At 35.1% G+C, this 17,710-nt stretch overlaps 2 protein-coding genes and 1 non-coding gene across 3 annotated transcripts in view; 2 read left to right on the top strand and 1 right to left on the bottom strand.

Annotated features, from left to right (window-relative positions):
* Positions 1-11,066, bottom strand: part of LOC115440662 (centaurin-gamma-1A) — a 347,905-nt gene extending 336,839 nt beyond the window's left edge. Inside the window, exon 1 of the mRNA XM_037440783.1 lies at positions 10,601-11,066. Within this exon, the coding sequence (XP_037296680.1) occupies positions 10,601-10,796 (196 nt within the window). The 5' untranslated portion in view covers positions 10,797-11,066. The remainder of the gene's footprint in view (positions 1-10,600) is intronic.
* A 501-nt stretch (positions 11,067-11,567) lies between these two features.
* Positions 11,568-11,639, top strand: Trnad-guc. Its single transcript has one exon. It is a non-coding gene; the product is annotated as a tRNA-Asp (tRNA).
* Positions 11,640-16,866: 5,227 nt separating this feature from the next.
* The window catches only part of LOC115446292 (angiotensin-converting enzyme), a 58,320-nt gene continuing 57,476 nt past the window's right edge, over positions 16,867-17,710 (top strand). The window contains exon 1 of the mRNA XM_030172895.2: positions 16,867-16,993. Coding sequence (XP_030028755.1) covers positions 16,979-16,993 — 15 coding nt within the window. The 5' untranslated portion in view covers positions 16,867-16,978. The remainder of the gene's footprint in view (positions 16,994-17,710) is intronic.

The raw sequence follows: 17,710 nt of genomic DNA, 5'->3' as shown, positions 1-17,710 counted from the left end.
TCCCACAATAAATAAAACCGCCCATTAGCAATTTAACACACATACAAGCACGCAATCACTTACAAGCAAGTTTGGCCGTTCGATGCGCTAACCATCCGGCTCGAAGGACCCAAAGTGCGCACACGACTGGTGATACAGTTAAATAATGTATTGACCGTGGCCTTGCGCTTTGTTTGGTGTCGTATGGGACGCGTTGCGCCGCGTCCGACCGACCGGTTTCGGTCGGCCATTTATAGCGTGGTCAATGGTCAAAATTATGCTAATGTCACGTTTCGGTGCATCGATTGCTTCGTGAACGCGTTAATGGCAAATGCCGATCGAAATAGGTATTGATTTTTTTGTTGTGTTAAGTATTTGAAAGGTTTTGATATGGTAACATTTGGCATTAGACCAGCTTTGTTGAGGATAGACTTAACCCCATATACTTATATAGCATTTTAATAATAAATATTCAAGAATGATACAGTGTATAAAATTAAGTTAAAATTGTACCAGGTCAATGAACCTGTTCGAAGTAAGAAAAAAGAAGCATTTATACGAAAAGGTGTTAAATTTACAGACCTCGTAAAATTACTAGAAATAAAATAATTTACACGCAAGGCGGTTGCAAACAATGAGTTGTTTAATTTCAGTGTAATACGGTAAAAAGTTGTGTGTTTAACATTTTAAAAGACTGGTCAGGACAAAATTGTAATACAAAATTATCAGTGCAACTCAAAGTATCTCAAATTATTTGTTCGCGCTATACATATTATATTTTGTAGTTCAAAGTAATTATTGCGTACCATTCGCTCAGATCATGTCAAGCTTAATCATCTCAATTGAGATGTGTTTCTACACTGAATTATTTAAAAAAAAGTAAAGTAGATCTATCAATCTCTCTCTCTTAGCGTCAAATTATTCCGTCATAAATAGCATAATTCAATTATATAAAGTGGTTATTAAATTACAAACATAATCTGAAATGACGGCTAACACGTTACACGCACATCTGACATTTATATTATACAGAGACGTAAAAAAACGTCATGAGTACTGGAATTTTATGACGAAATACATTCACTTATTCGTACTGGCTTGAACAGAATCATTTGAACAGGGAACAACTATAACGAAAAATAAAATTAATGGCCTTGTGAATAAAGCATATATTTGTATATTAAATACTTTTTAATTACATTTTTTTTTATATAATTGCACAGGATATCCTTCTTCTCTTCCTTCTTGATAATTTGGTAAAGGTCGCACAAGATTTTTTAACCTATATTTAACAACTCAGTTCAAATATATGTACCTAAATTAATAAATAAATACCACAACACACATATTTATGAATTGAATTTCACACAGAGATGCAATTTTTATTTCGTGGACATAAGAGCCACGAGGGACCTGTGATGCTTCAATACCGTGACCTGAATGTAATATGTATTTCGGAGTGACATATTTTGTGCGAAAGCAAACTTGTTATTTCAAACCGTGTTACTTGTCTGTTTTATCCAACTTGTCAAAGAATAACTAAGTTCTGCAAATTTAAAAAAAAAAATCTTTGTTACATCATATTAAACGTTGCCCGTCAATGATCTCGGAAGCCTGAATGTCCGGAATGTCCTCAACTCTTTACGAAACGTCAATTCATCGTCTATTAATGGTCCTTAAGCGTCGAAAGCATTTGAACGTCGTACTACGTATACAGAACTCTACGTTCTAAATAATGTAGTTCAAATTGTACGTAGGCTAAACTTAATAGTTTGCCGACCCAATTGGCTGGGAAATTTGTCATCTCGGAGCCAATCGGTGTCTCGAGACGACAAGTCCCGGGCCTGATTCCCGGTCGCAGCGCTGAATTATTTAAAGACGGATTGTTCCCGTAATTTAATCGCTGTATTTACATTTTAAATGTCCATGTAACATCTTTGTAAGACCGTGGTTGTGAAGGTATAATTATGGTTATATCAGATCCATATTGTGTCTCAATGAAGGAAAAAGACCTCATTTAATAATGTGACGCCATTTATGCCTTATGTGAATGCACGATGGAATTCCTCAAAAATCTCTCCGTCATGCAGATTACGCTGTTTTCCTTCGTCGTTAAAGCGAGCGATAAATAAAATCAGGCGTATTTTAAAAAGTCCAAAATACTATCGACTAAATTAAACCCGCGACATCATTTTGTGAGTCCATTCTACTTCCAACAGGAACAATCGTAAGCCACAAGAAATTAACATAAATTGACCAATAACACTCAATGTTTTGGGACTAAACACTTCGTGCCTTATCATAAACTCCAAGCAACCCTTTTTTTATAAACTGTCAAACACTAAACCCTAGATTTAGGTAATCTAATGTGGTCTTCAAATATTTATTTCGGGTGTGGGTGTTCAACCAAACACCATTCGCGATACCGCACACTTGTACCTTTGCGACACATTAGCCCTAATGTGTCGCATAGGTATAAGTGTGTGACTTTTGGATGTATATTTAAACAAATACCACCTATGATTCATAATCAATTCCTTTTTTGTTTTTGAAGCACACTGTAGCGGTGTATAGGTTGTCGCCACTGTAGAGGAACAGATGGTTGCGTTTCTTTATGGAAGGGAAGATCTCCAATCAGGCAGATGTTACCTGGTTAGCTACGTCCCCTCCAATGGTTCCTATTCGGAGGTAGTATGTATACTGTGACACCTTTAAACTTTATTAATTTACATACGCAATATTTTCTGTATTGCAAAGGGGTGTTTACATAACTATGAACACGCAAATGTTAAAATGCTTTCATTTGATTGTACATGTTATAATCATCACACAATAATACTATATTTATGGAAATATAATAAATAAATACTGCATAGTATATTTTCAATCAAAGGAATAATTTCGAATCCATTCATAAATATTACCACTAAATATAATTCTGTATTTTGGTAAGTTCTTTTTCAAACATTAAAGTTTAACCCTAAACCTAACTTTGCAACCAAATGCGTAAAATATCCACTCTTCAACACATCAACACAACACTTTACAGGTTTCGCTTTGAAATTGACACAAGTGGGTATACAAGGCCGCGGCGATCTAAACAATAAACACAGATTATTATTGGATTACTGCAGGCATTGGAAAAGCGAGGTTTTTCTCGGTCACGCGCACACTTATATGGGTATATGCATAATGTATGCATGAGAAATAGGAACGCTTGCATTAATACACATTCATAATATTGTTATTTGTGTATTAAAGTGTGGAATTACTGAGATAACGTTTAAAAAACCTAAGTAAGTATTGAAGCAAAATTAAATAGGAAATATAAAATAAGAGAGGAGATTTGTCATGAGAACAATAGTTACCTATCATTAAGTTTAGAAACAAGAATGAGAATCCTCTCTGTTCAGTTTTACCACATGTGGTAATGTCAAGCCTACTATCAGAGACGATTTCATGTCTGCAGCTAATTTATTTCATGGTCTTCATCAGACTTTAAACAATCGATTTTTTAACTGCCTATAGCTAATCTCGGCGCATTACGCCACAAATGTTTATCAATACTACCCGACGTAAAGAAAACTACACAAAAAGAAATAAAAGTTATTCATCAACTTCACGGGGTGTTTCAGAAATAATCGTTAAAGCCGAACACTGTTTTACGTAATGACACTGCGAGCGAACTTTCACGAGAGGCATCCCACGATCATGCCGAGGATCGACAGCTTTCTCGAACAAAAGTGCAGTCAAACTTGCCACAGGGAGAAATGGCATTTTAAATTGTTGGTTTTTCCAACTATCGTCTCTTAAGTCAAGCGATATTAAATCTACGATGTCGTGGTATTTCATTTCCAGATAGATACATCAAAATTGTAGGATTTGGATATTTAAAATGCTCGAGCTTTGGTTGAATTTTGAAATTGTGCCCGTACGGATTCAGGTTGGACTTTTTTTCCAAATTAAGTCAGAAGTAAATGCGACGTCGAATTAAATTTGATCCATGAACTCCCAATTAAATCTTACCACGATGTTTAAGCAGCAATAACTAATGGTATAATTAAAGTTAATTACATTATGTAACTAGGTTAGATATTTCACAGTTTGATTACATATTCAGCTGATTGCGCTGAAGGGCAGATGCCCTGAAGGTAGATACCTTCATTCGATTAACTTGTCTGTAGTAATAGAATGAACCTTGGTGCACGTAGTTATCCGTTTATACAAACACGTAACACGACGTAAACACTGCGACTAACGTTCAAAAGAAACTGCTACATCATACTCACATTCAATTTAAGTTTATGCAAAAGCATTTTATTTCAATATAAATTCAAATAATGAAAATCTGTGGTAAAAGCTTTGGTAATGGATATACGACGTATCCTTGAATTAAATTTCAAGTCTCTTCGCAGCATGATAATATTTCTATAATTTTGGTGCTATTACAATTAAATTTAATGACGATTGAGGAGCAACGAGGGACCGCTGCATTCGCCAAAGGGAACGCCAGAATTACGTCTGTCTGTTTTAGTGCACATTGCTGTCCACAGATTACCTCGGTAATGTATTTTTAATATATTGCGAAATTCCCCACCAGCAGCAAAGGTTTTTAAAACTGAATCCTCTTGTCTTGTAACCTTAGCCTACACCGTTCTCTTACCTTTATCATTTTCAACTTCCGTTCAGAAAACTAGAACAGTCACAATATAAAATACCAATACAATAGACGACCAAGTTATTCCCCACTAAATGGTTCCATACAAATTTCACTAACTACTAAGTAGCACAGAAGTTTAAGTCCGTTAATATGTAGTTGCTGGTTAGGTAATAAAGTTAGAACACGGCCACTGAATCCTATTAATACTACACCAGCCCACTCTTGACCGTTTCGTATTTACATTTTATGGTCTTGTATAATGAATTCTAGAATTTTGAATTTATCGTGACTAATTGAAGCAATAATTCATTTAAACTCGGTTTGGCTTGCAAAGTCCTCTATCAAGACATCATAATTTCTGGCATTATTTTATATGAAGAACTTTGGGAATGGGATCAGTGTGATAATTAACCTTTCATGATGAAGGGACCTGTGGATTGCCATGAAGTTTATATTTCATAGAATAAAGAGGTAGAGGATCAAGTAGGTCACTTTAGATATGTCCCTCTATATGAAGCCCATTATAATGGCAAGGGTATATATTACTATACCGGGCAGACTACCAATTCCAGGTTATCCACCTGTCATTAACAAAAATCCAACTATTGGGATGAGATTCATTAATTTTACAGTCGTAACATTATACCACAAAACCAATAAATCAACAAAATGTAGACTAGAATAAGCTAATTATTCAAATGGAATTATACAATATACCGAGCAACAAGTAACCCCACAAATAAGCCAATCAACACACGACAAATATCGTCCCACACGCCGAATCAAACGGGATTATTTCCATACAAACAGACTATAAATACAATACCGGAGAGCCGGTATATCCCACTGGTAATCCTTATTGAAACTTCTAAGTAATTAATTTGGTTTCGATTCAAAATATTATTGGATGTAGCATCGCGTCGCGTCGGTTAAATTGAATTCCAAGACGCTTCACGTTAATTACACGTCGATGCGTCGTGGGATGGGGTGAGGGCATCAGCGTTGTTTGTTACATTCATTGTGGAGAGGTATGTCCGATATTAAATCAAAGCAGGTAGGTAAGAGAGTTCCTGTTATTTTAATATCAAAATTGTTTCAGGTTAGAAAATCAGGAATGTCATGATAACTTTCCAAGTGGGGATCACATAATATCAGATGATGAAGTTGGTCGTCCGGGTACTATCGTAAGCAAAAATTCCTTTTTTCTGATCTACACCCACCTATGATATATATATATATATATATATATATATATATATATATATATATATATATATATATATATATATACATATATATATATATATAATATATATATATATATATATATATATATATATATATCATAAATCCGTAATAAAATATTATATCAAAATAGTTTTATTTCTTTCATAGGAATTACTAATCCTCTTCTGAAAACTCTTGAACACTAATAAGCTACTTTATGCCTATATGGTATTATGTATTCCGGGAACGAGATTTTACACGTGCCGAGCCGCGGGTTAAAGCAAGTCATCAATTAACATGTGGTAAGTGCAGCAGTGTATATATTATAATAGATATATATATATAGAAAAATATATTTGGCAAACTTTTATGATGATTTAAAAGATTAACAAACAAAATATTTTAAAACGCTTTACATATTGAATTCCGAAACATTTCACATTAATTAGACATCAATGCGTCAGGGAATGGGGTAAGAGCATCCGCGTCGTCTCCTAGATTAATGGTGGCGAGGTATGTTCAATTAAATCAAAGTCGAGAGGGAGGTACGTAAGGGCGAGTCGCTTTAGTAATTTTAAATGATTGATTTGTTTCGGTTATTGCAACTGTCATCGGATGGGATGATGTTTATAGCGAGTTGTGTTTGAATTTTACTCAAGTAGATATTAGATACTTTGACGTTTATTTTATTAGTGACTTCGAATAAACAGTTAAATAATTTTTGATTTATTTATTGCCAATAACAGGACAATAATTTTAGTATTGAATCATAATTGTATTCGGAAAATTATTTTTTCTTTCCTTATTATACGACCATAAATACTCAATATGGTTTAATGTGGTTTTAAGTGTTTAACACAATTATTGCTAAGATGATAAAAAACATTAAAAAATAAATAAAAATGACAATTGCAATTCGGTTTAAACTCGCCGAACACAATGCACGTATAAAAACTGTTCAAAGTACACTTAATAAATTCCACGCGACTCGCAAGGCGTGCCGTACCAACAGCGTAAGGTTTTTTCTTTAAGCACAAAGCAATATTTAAGTTGGGAGGCCGCTGCGATAAGATTACCGAAGGAATAACAATAAGGAAGCAATAAAGTAAGCCAACTTTAATAACAAACCGTTTAAAACAAAGAAAAATATTACACGGCGGAATGGAGTAGGTCGCTTGGAGATATTGCCGTTTTTATAACTTACCGTGCGGCTCGTAAAGATCTGAATGTCGGCGTGTTGTCGCGTGACGTCGACTTTACTTCGCGGTCGGTGCTTATTTTTAATTTGCACGGTTGAAACTCGGTCCGAAAATAGCAACTATGAAGACAAGTTCTCATGTCTGTTGACAGGACTTCGGACGCAGTCAGACAAATTACAGTGCTCAATGTGTAATGTTTAAATGTATAGGCACGAACGTTCACGCATTGAAACTGCTATGAAGAACCGCAGACAAAACATTCGTGACAAATATACTGGCCAGTGTCGAATCGGACATTGGGTATTGAATCCGTCTGGAGATTATAAATTATAATTAAATTTGTTCGTCACGTTTGCCATTTAAAACGTGAATGGAAGATGCGAATTCATCTGATCAGTCCAAGGGTAAAGGCTGTTTTCATACGTCTATCGCTGCTCCACTGATGCAAGAAGTCAGCACTAAAATCTAAACGAATAATTGAGGCTTCAATGGAAATGAATATGCCAAAAAAGTCTCACCCTCAGGCGACGGCTCACGGCTGCAGCCAGCGTCCCTGCCTCGCCCGAGGCACCGCAAACGGAACATAAGCTTCAGAATTACGTGCGTGACAAGCACAGGCGGCCATAAAACTGCTGGCATTTTGTAAAACGCACAATAAACTTTGACAACAAATCGTAAAATAATTTATTGTTCGTCAGACATTGACGAGGTCGTTTTTACACGACTGTTATTACAAATAGACGAAATATTAACAAAAAAATATTTGAAATCATTTCCACAATCTATAACAAGATCTAAATGGAATTGTTGATCCGAAAAGTGATGATAGTTTGAGATTAATATATTTAATTGTATGATTTACGAGGCAGTGACGCCATAGTCTTATTTATTTTAATAATTGAATACTATAATAATTTGCCTCATTTATTTCACTAGGCTTAAACATTATATTTAAAGTTTTACTATAAAATAAATAAAATATCACGATAATTAAGATAATCAAATATCTCTAATTCCTTAGAATAATTCATCGCAGACGAAGGTCGCCTTGATAATATAGTTCCTGTTGTTTGAGGAGTCAAATTCGAAACTTCCACGAACTTGCCACGGAGTTCTGTGTCATATGTTTACATTAGTCCAATTACCTCAGTTGTAATAACAGTTTCCTGGCTTTAATGGCAACGACTATGTCCATAACACATTATGGAAGACGATGTGGAAGATACAGGTTGTCCTTTGAACATGTTTTATGAAAATATATTAACTTTGGAAATACTACTCAGATTTCGAAAAATCCACATCATTATCAGCCGCAGAATGTCCACTGCTGAACATGGGCATCTCCCAAAGATTTCCAGATCGACCTATCGGAAGCTGCTTGCAAATCCTTCACAAAATCTTAAGTCTCTAAGTTCTATATTTTGCTTTTCCACATTACATGCTAACGTAGCCACAAGCATAACTAGAACTGCATATTTTTAATTAACCACGTTGAAAACCCTAACAACTACAAATGAAACCACACCTGTCTGGCACAGTTAATCTAGATTCTAGAACATCTTCATCAATAACACAACTGACGTGTGACTCCACGACTACAACCGCGTGTCGTCGCGTGAAACCGTATTGGTTTTCTACTCGCGGCCAATCTTCGGTGCAATCATTTTAATTACAGTAATCTAATTACTGGACGGGCATGTGGATTATTCAATATTCATAACGTTACGAATGTACGCGCAACACGCGTTAACGTATCCACGAAAAATTCTTATGCTTTTGATGTTACTTGTTTGCATGCGTGTCAGTCTAATTGGTTTTTGTCCATGATCAAAAGCAGCCTAAATCATTTAGGAATAATGTAGCTTCCTAATTGTAGAAGAATTTTGAGATTTGAAGCACTAATTGTAGAAATTAGCGTAGTCATGCATAAAATCAATTAGTTCAGTTTTAATAATAGTTTAAGTAAAACCGTGCAGTCTACGGATTAATGATAATTGATAGCGAACCGGGCTGTGAACTGGCAGGAGCTTCCATTACTTAATATCCTAGTCGGATAAACCTTTATATTAATATTACTGGATTTAAAAAAGAAATAACTTAGGCAAATCGTTCCGGCCACTTGTTTAAAAACGCGAATTGCAGAGACTTCAAATTGGAGTGCGACAATGACGTGGGATTTCTTTTCGCTTACAAATCTTTTTTGCAACGTAAGGATGAATTCTCACCTTGTTATTTTATTTTGTCCATTTTGAAGGCCAGCATAGTTGAAATTAAAGTTCCTTCGTACCGCAAATAACTAGTGTATAAGTATTTTATGTTGCAATTGACATAATATATAAGTGATTTATTAACCGGTTGATTCTTATGATTGAAGATTTAGATGTCTCACCCCATATCTAGATTCCTTCTCGTAAGAAGTATCTTTGTTCGTAGATTCTAAAGATCAGATGTTTGAGTCTTAAATTTTAGAATTATAAGATACATTTCAGTTTGATTTGTGCCTAATATTATAGCATTATCTACTTGGATATTCAAATGTAAACATATTCTTCTTGCGTAAAATTCATTCAAAAACCTACTTTACATAATTGTTTTACAACAAACTAAAGATTAATTTCTTTAAAATTGCTTTAGCGTAATTTTTGTACCATACTAGACTTAATCATTTATACTACGATTATGGCCGGTCTTTGACCCGTTCTTACTCAGGTGTAGAAAAACGAATTACATCTAGATCTAGGTATAAACAATATCTAGGTTACGGAGCTACTCTAATGGCACCGCGGTGTGTTCGGGCCCTACTGGTATTTATTTCATAATACTTTCAAAGTGGGACACATTTATTGCTGCTGTTGTATTTTTAATAAGTTCATTTCGATACCGAATGTTAGCTGTTATTTTGTTAAAATTATAAATTAGAGCAAATAATTTCGATAGGTTTTGTGCATGCATGAACGCGTTAGGGAATGTGTGGGCGTCGGATCAGACTTCGAACTAAGATGTACTTATGTTTAATTTTGTTTCTAGTTTGAAATTTGTGGAAACGCTGTATGTCGTGGTTCTGAATTGTGATGACAGAACTTGAATCCAACCCTTATGAAGTTACATTGTCGGAGGATTGATTGGCGACTTTAATTTACAAAATACTTGTATCCGCGGACGTATGGCGGGAAAATAGAAAACAATCAAAGCACTGCATTTGCTTACAAAAAATTATAAAATACCCTTAATACTCTTATCACATACAGCCCAAAACAAATCAATAACCAAGATTAGATACACCGGTTGCATCAATCGTAACAAACAATACAGCATTTCACTAAGATAAATAAAAAGTAACTTACGTTTCTCTATATTCACGTACTGTTATCTCACAAAACACGTTCGACATCATAAACAAACACGACTCAACAATATAGGTTATCCAGCGTGATTTATCTAAACAAACACCGCGCCGCGTCTCCGTAGAAACCGCACATCTTTGAACGTAAACAATGGTGCCAGTTCGCCGGATAACCGGACATTTTCCACTCACCTTCTATAGCCACGACGTGGTCCCGTATCTGCTGGGCCAGCAACGGATCCGGTACCAACTCTACAAGGTCGTAGAGAGCGTATATCGACGGGTGAACACTTTCGAACCTCTGTATCTCCTGTCTTATCGACAGGGACGTGTTCAGACACGCCTGCGAGTGCTGACGGCTGCACATAGTTCCCCTGTAGCCCAGCATTTAGCCAAGGAGATCCAAACAAACCACAACACTACACAAAATGCATTCTCGTTTCGAACGCTACGTGAGCGGCACACCGCTCATCGTTGTCGAAAAACTTTGTTAAAACACACAACACGTTTCGCTAAAGTTGTATAATTAACGATAACACACGATAAACACTTGACACTTTTTATTATTGGTTATGATTGTGATGTAAATAAAGTAAACAATCAACGCGTGCCGCTGTCACAGCAAGACGTCTCAACCGGCGGCGGCCATTACCGAACTGTCGCACGTTTGTAGTTTGTACGATGCGTTGGAAAAAGCTGTCAAATAGAATTTTGCGCAACAGCGCCATCTAGTACAATGTGTAAAATGTAATAATGTGAATAGGGTTCCATTAGATGTAGTTTTATAAACTTCCGATAGATGGCAATGTAATAAATGAAAATTAATATAGGTAACTTTCAATAATCGTGCTAAATGGTCTGGAGCCTTATTCTCTATCCCGCACGTTATTTTAACAGTGCGTAACAAGAACGTAACACAACGCATCATGTTTAGGACTATAGAAATTTGGCTTACAGAATACCATTCCACGCACATTTCTCGAAGATAACATGACATGGCCGCGTTACGCGTTTACACTATCATACAGAATAAGGGCCCTGGTTTGTTAAAAAAACGTATAATATTATGATATTGATAAATTTATAATATAAAATTGTAAATTAAATTATTATGTTTGTATTACAGAATGTTTATTATAATTTTGCAAATTGTTGTAAGTCTTCGGTAGTATAGTGGTCAGTATCCCCGCCTGTCACGCGGGAGACCGGGGTTCGATTCCCCGCCGGAGAGAATCTTTATTAACTTTTTTTTGTTAAGTTTTGTAATTTATGAAGCGCGGGTCTATGCGGCATTAAGCATAATTAGTAATAACATTATGTGTCTGTTATATTCGACTTTGCACTCGACTCTTACACAAAAAGTAACAATCCTTGATTTAATTAAAAAATTTAATGTTTTACCTTAATGCCAATTAAGTGACGACAATTCACCTGACTTCGTGATTAGGTTTGTTAAATTAAACTATAAAATAATACAAATTCATATAATATACATAATTATTCAGTTTTAAAAACGTTTCAAGCCCAATACAGAGACAATTCATAGTTTAATTTCCAACTTCAATGCGTCTTGTCCACAGATTACTGCTGTTCAAGGATGTTTTAGATACTTTTGGGAATAGTTTAAAGATATTTGAATACTTAAATTAACCAAATCCAATAATAATAAAATAAATTATAAAAATAAGCCCCCGCCACCTCTGCCTGTCTGAATGCAATAAACTCAAAAACCTATTTAACAAAAAGAAAACCGCTATTAAAAATAAAAAAATAATTAACTCACCATACTGATTACCAATTTTGGAGTTGGTGGCTAATTATAATTGAACGTAGTAAATTATTGTTTCCGTATATTTGTTAATGTTATCGAGCTTAGCTTGCAATTTTATAACTCACAGATTTCTAAATTATTATAAATTTCAAATTTATAATTGGTAAGTATATATACCTATTAATATGCTAAATACTTTTTGGGCTTTAGTGATTTGATAGCGGTTTGATTTTGGTTCAAAAGGTTTTATTTGTTTTTTTTTTTTGTGTTTGTAATAAGAAATAGACCATAGCCTCAAAGCGTACTTAGTTGTATTGCTTACGCGGTACGACTATCGTGCTGAGGAGCTATACCTCTGCTTACCCCTGAAAAGGGAAAAGGCGTAATTCTATGTATGTATGTATAAAATAAGAAATGGACCTAACACAAAACACCACTGACAAAGTCACGGGAGAGGAAAATTGCGTTTACTTGGACGACATACTTATCCTGTTATTTCGGATTAAAAACCACAGTACTAAATCGATTTTAAAAACATTTCTATAAGACTAATTTGGAAGTATATACAGTCAAATATTTTTTTTTATTTCTGTCAATAAATGTTTATGTTCTGAGGTTACAGACATTGAAAAAACACGTCAATTTGCTATTTGAACCTATTTCTTTTTTGAAGTCGGGTAAAAACAGCCGAATGGGTTTCGTTACAAGTTGATATGGAGAAAATAGACCCTGGGAAGAACATGAGTTACTTTTTATCCCGCAAAAACTTTCACGGGGGCAAAGCCGCGAGCAAAAGCTAGTAGTTATAAATATTAGTTTTTAACTAAGTACTGAATGAAGCCAAATGACGCACTAGGGCCCTTGTTGTTGAGCGGCAGTCAGAGTTAATTTTTCCAAAACAAGTTGCTATCTTTATATATGTACAGCGAGGGTCTATGGCGTACATTGGGAGATGCCTATGTCCAGCAGTAGACAGCATAGGGCTGCACAGTATCAAAACCACAAATAAGGATTTAATCTCGATGCTTTAATGGCGTTGTTTAATCATAAAACACGGGGAATACAACATAGTCATAATATTAAAAGACCACGTACGAAGTTTACGTTCAACACGATTTTTAGTCTTCCAAACATCTCTTTTTCGTAACAAGTTCTCTTCTTCGAAACGTCGGAGAACATTATAATATAAAAATTAATAAAATCCGAATAGTTTTATTTCAATTTAAATCTCTTTTTTGTTATGAATTTGAAAAATAATATGTATCAATATAAGGTGCATACAAAAGGGTTCCGAGGAGCCTTCCGTCTGAATATTAGATTATTTTAAATAGATATTTCTTGTACAGTTTCAAAAATCATACTTCACTACGTAACAAACCTTACATTACATTGCTATGTGCGGGGGGTACGAGATCAATTGTATGATATGATTATCTCAACTAACACCCACAGTTGAGACAGAAATAACACCTATAATGCTATCGTCAATGAGTCGCACGTGGAATGTCCTGGAATATCTTTTATAAATTCTTTTAACTTTAATGATCAGACTTTTCTATACCAGGGGCCATAGCTAATATGGCTTTCTTCAAATGCTAAATTTATTTATGGGAATGAATATGAGTAATCTAATTGATAAATCTTCCGTTAGGATTAACGATAGACTTATCGATGAGATATGTCTTAAATATATATTTTTTTTCTTTTTAGCAATAAACTTACCTAGAAAATTAAGTTAGAATTGAATTGCTTATTAGTCTTATAGACTAGATTGTAATTTACTGCTAAGGACCCGGTCCTTACAACAAAGGAAAAATAAACAAATAATGATTGAGGAAAGGCATCTTGCCTATGGTCTCATGATATGACTTATATACTGAGCACACACACTACAATATTGAACCTGCGGCTAACTGATCATTAGCAAGTCTAACTAAGGTTAATGATTGAAAGACTTGGCTATGGCCTCAGGCATATTGTACCTGCGGCCCGCGAGCATTAGCAAAGTCTTACTTCCAAAATGTCGTTATCACTAAAGAAATTGTTCTCAAGACAACTGAAACTGTATGCTAATCCTACAAGAATACAATGACTCAACTCAATGTGAATAATTTTATAAATTGCTTCGGTGGCGTTGTATTAAGTTATGACTGCAGTTCTGAGGTCTCAAATTCGAATGCCGGGTCCGACAGTTATATTTTGTTTTTCGGCTTAGTAGCATTAATGTGTCTGGTATGAGTATCCTTGCCCCTTGTCATATCATTGGTCGGAACACATAGCGATTAGTGGGTGACCCGGTTGCATCTCTGTCAACCCCTTCGGGGGCAAAGGTGTGATATGTTATAGTTTGTAGCTACACCATATTCAAAAAAGTACACAAAATGAAAAAGTTATCCTTTTAAAATAATCATTTTGTGCATATTTGTCAATTACACTAATTCTTACAATGGAGATAATTTATTACGGCTATTCCCATCATGGTTATAATATTTAGTTGCCTTTCGAGCCGTTTCTTGATTCATGAGACGATTACCTTTTTCATATTTAATGATCTACCCGTTGTCTAATAGAAAAAAGCGCGGTTTATTTTATGCAGAACAACAATAAAACAATGATTCAAAATACTAACTGATATCAGAAAACCATTTCTAGATAATATACTTACATACGTAGCTCATTAAGTCTAGAAATATGACCCGGTGTTCGCATTAAATCCGCACTCAGTAAGTCCCACGCACTCGTCGTGCAAACAATTCGTGTTGACACAATTCCTCGCCATTATACAATAATACTATCACACATAATACAATCCGTATTGTAATTCTTGTGTGACCAATTAAATTTATTTGGTCTACACGCTTACGTTTAACTAGGTTTCTAGGTTTTATTGACAGAGACATTCACTTCAAGTATTTTAAAAATAAAATAATGTATCTTTTGAAGCAATATAATGTACTGTTGCTTATTCATTGTATTTTCCAAGTTTATTTCAAAGAATATTTAATTTCATTGGTGGTAGGAATTTCATATGCGAAAGTCAGCCTGGGTAGGTACCACCGTAATGTCTATTTCTGCCATAATCAGCAGTGTGTAGTTACTGTTGTGTTCGGGTTTGCAGGACATTGTAGCCCGTGTAAGTACCGAGCATAATAAGACCTAACTTCGCAGTCTCAGGGTGGCGAGCGCTGTGGAATACCAAACAATACTTTGTAATTAAAGGTGTTGGATGGTATCTCTGCTGTTTATGGGCGGTCGTAAGTATGTATCACTTACCATCAGGCGAACTTCAAGCTCGTCTCGTCATTCATAGCAATAAAAAAAGATTCAGACACGGAAGTAAGTAAAAGGCCTTGAACGTGAACCTGATAAAAAAGAACACCAAAAACTATTGTATATTTTTATCGGTTACCTATATTTATTTATTTTCCCTTTAGGTGCAGTGACGTCACTTTGCCATGTCTAAAAACAAAATACAATTTGACGAATGCTGTTACTTATTGATTTGATAATCAAGATGTATATACACCAATGTATATGAAATAATTAAGAAAAGTTGTGGGCCAAAATCACGTGAACTGATAAGATCTTTTTTGGAAGTCCAAATTAATAATACAAAGTATTAAACATAATTTGAATGGCGGGTATCCTAAAAAAATATTGTCTTATCAATAAGTAGGTACCAATACCTATAACATGAACAAAAGAACTGGTATTTCGAACCGTGTCACAAACTCTTTGTTAAATTTTTGCAATATCTTATTGGATATGCTCGCCTAAAATGGTCCTAGCGCGTTACGAAAACACTCCACTTACTTGAAATTAAAATTATATTGTAAAGCGGTTTGCACACCGCGACACCGGCTCGAACCGGGCCAGTAAACACGACAGTTATTGACCTTGCCAGTCAATTGTTCAGATCGATTTGCGACTCTCTTAGAAAGGAAAAGGGATTTTGATCGATGTTTTATTGTACGTTATTGTCTTATGTTGTGTTGGTCTAGTTGCATCGTAAATGTTCAGGATCGAGAGGTCAGGAGTTCGTATTTCAGGTAGGAAGAACATTTTGTGAGATCCCCTAATGGTGCTTGACATCGGGCAGATGGACTGTCGTACGTAATTACCTTCACAACCTGTTTAAAAAGTGTGTTGCGCTGACCCCAAACTAAGTGGGATAAAGGCAAGAAGAATAAGACTGCCCATATTGGTAACATTGAAAACTGGCCTCATTCTGGTCTATAAGTACCTACATTAGAGAGTTTTATTCTCTAGGTACATCTATCGTAGTTGTACATTTTTTCCAGATTTAATAAACAGAGGTATGATATCCTATTGATAGGAAACCTTAATTATTGCTCATATATAATTGAAAATACCACGGATATTATATAGAATTCTTAAGAAAAAGTAAAATAGAAGAAGTACTTAAAGAACGAAAAGTCATACAGTTCAGAATATACAAAGGGTTAATTCTTAATTAAAAAAAATAGGTCCCTGACAGCCTGACAAGGGTCGACTAATTATAAAAACAAACCGGACTTTTGGGTGAGCGTTTAAGATACTCGCAACCCTTGAAAAAGTAAAACAGGTCCTAATCTTCGAAACAGCTTTACGTCTTCGCTATATCAGCTATCCTTTCCCACTATCCCGCAACTTGTACAGTGTGCGTGAGCCTATTCAATGGGTCTCGCACAACGGCAGTCCATTGCTGGCGGCAGCGTAGATCGCACGTCCCGTGTGTGTAGTGCAACTGTAACCGGTGTTATTGCAAATGTAACTAACAACTAGCAACCTAGATCAGTATGTCAAAATTCAAGGTAAATGTTTTATATTTATTGACGTTATGTTTTCTAATCGAATGTTTGAGCAACAAATAAATTTCGGGTGATTTTTAACATTAATCATTTGGTTCTGTGTATTTTATTCATGTTTTTGTATTATAGGAACGTTCCTAATGATTTATGTATTAAGTATGCTTTCCCATGCTGGTAATCTTCACATCCTGTCACATTTGACACCCGAAGTGATTGTGATCGATTTACAACGTGTTGAACGGAACACTAGATATCAATTTGCGAGCGTTTAGGGTGTTATAGCTCAGTTGAGCGCTAGACTTGATGTTAAGTGGGTTCTAACCCTGATTGACCTCGTTAGGTAAGATGTCAATTTCCATTGTAACTAACTGTTCAACTTTGTAACTAACTGTTGGTACAAGTTGTGTCACCGCTGCGTTAAGTTATTTAGCTTATGTAGGTGGAAGGACGACGAAGTGCTGCTGAAAATTGAGCGAGAAATATTTTTGTAATTTAAAAATAAAATAAAATTAATATATCCATTAGTTACAAAAAACAACAGATCTTAAATCTCCCGATAAATCCTTTTAGGTTTCGCGAGCAATGGTAATTATGGGGCTATATTAGGTTTGGACTTCTAAACGTTGCTATAGATTAATAAAATATTTGCAATCAATTTCCCCTTTCCCTTATTAATTATCCCTAACAAAAGGTATGGCGTTAGAAGTATTAAATAACATA

Source organism: Manduca sexta, chromosome 20, assembly GCF_014839805.1.
Source record: "Manduca sexta isolate Smith_Timp_Sample1 chromosome 20, JHU_Msex_v1.0, whole genome shotgun sequence".
NCBI classification, from domain to species: Eukaryota; Metazoa; Arthropoda; class Insecta; order Lepidoptera; family Sphingidae; genus Manduca; species Manduca sexta.
Note: the sequence above shows the minus strand (reverse complement) of the source record. Positions and strands in the feature narration are given on the sequence as shown.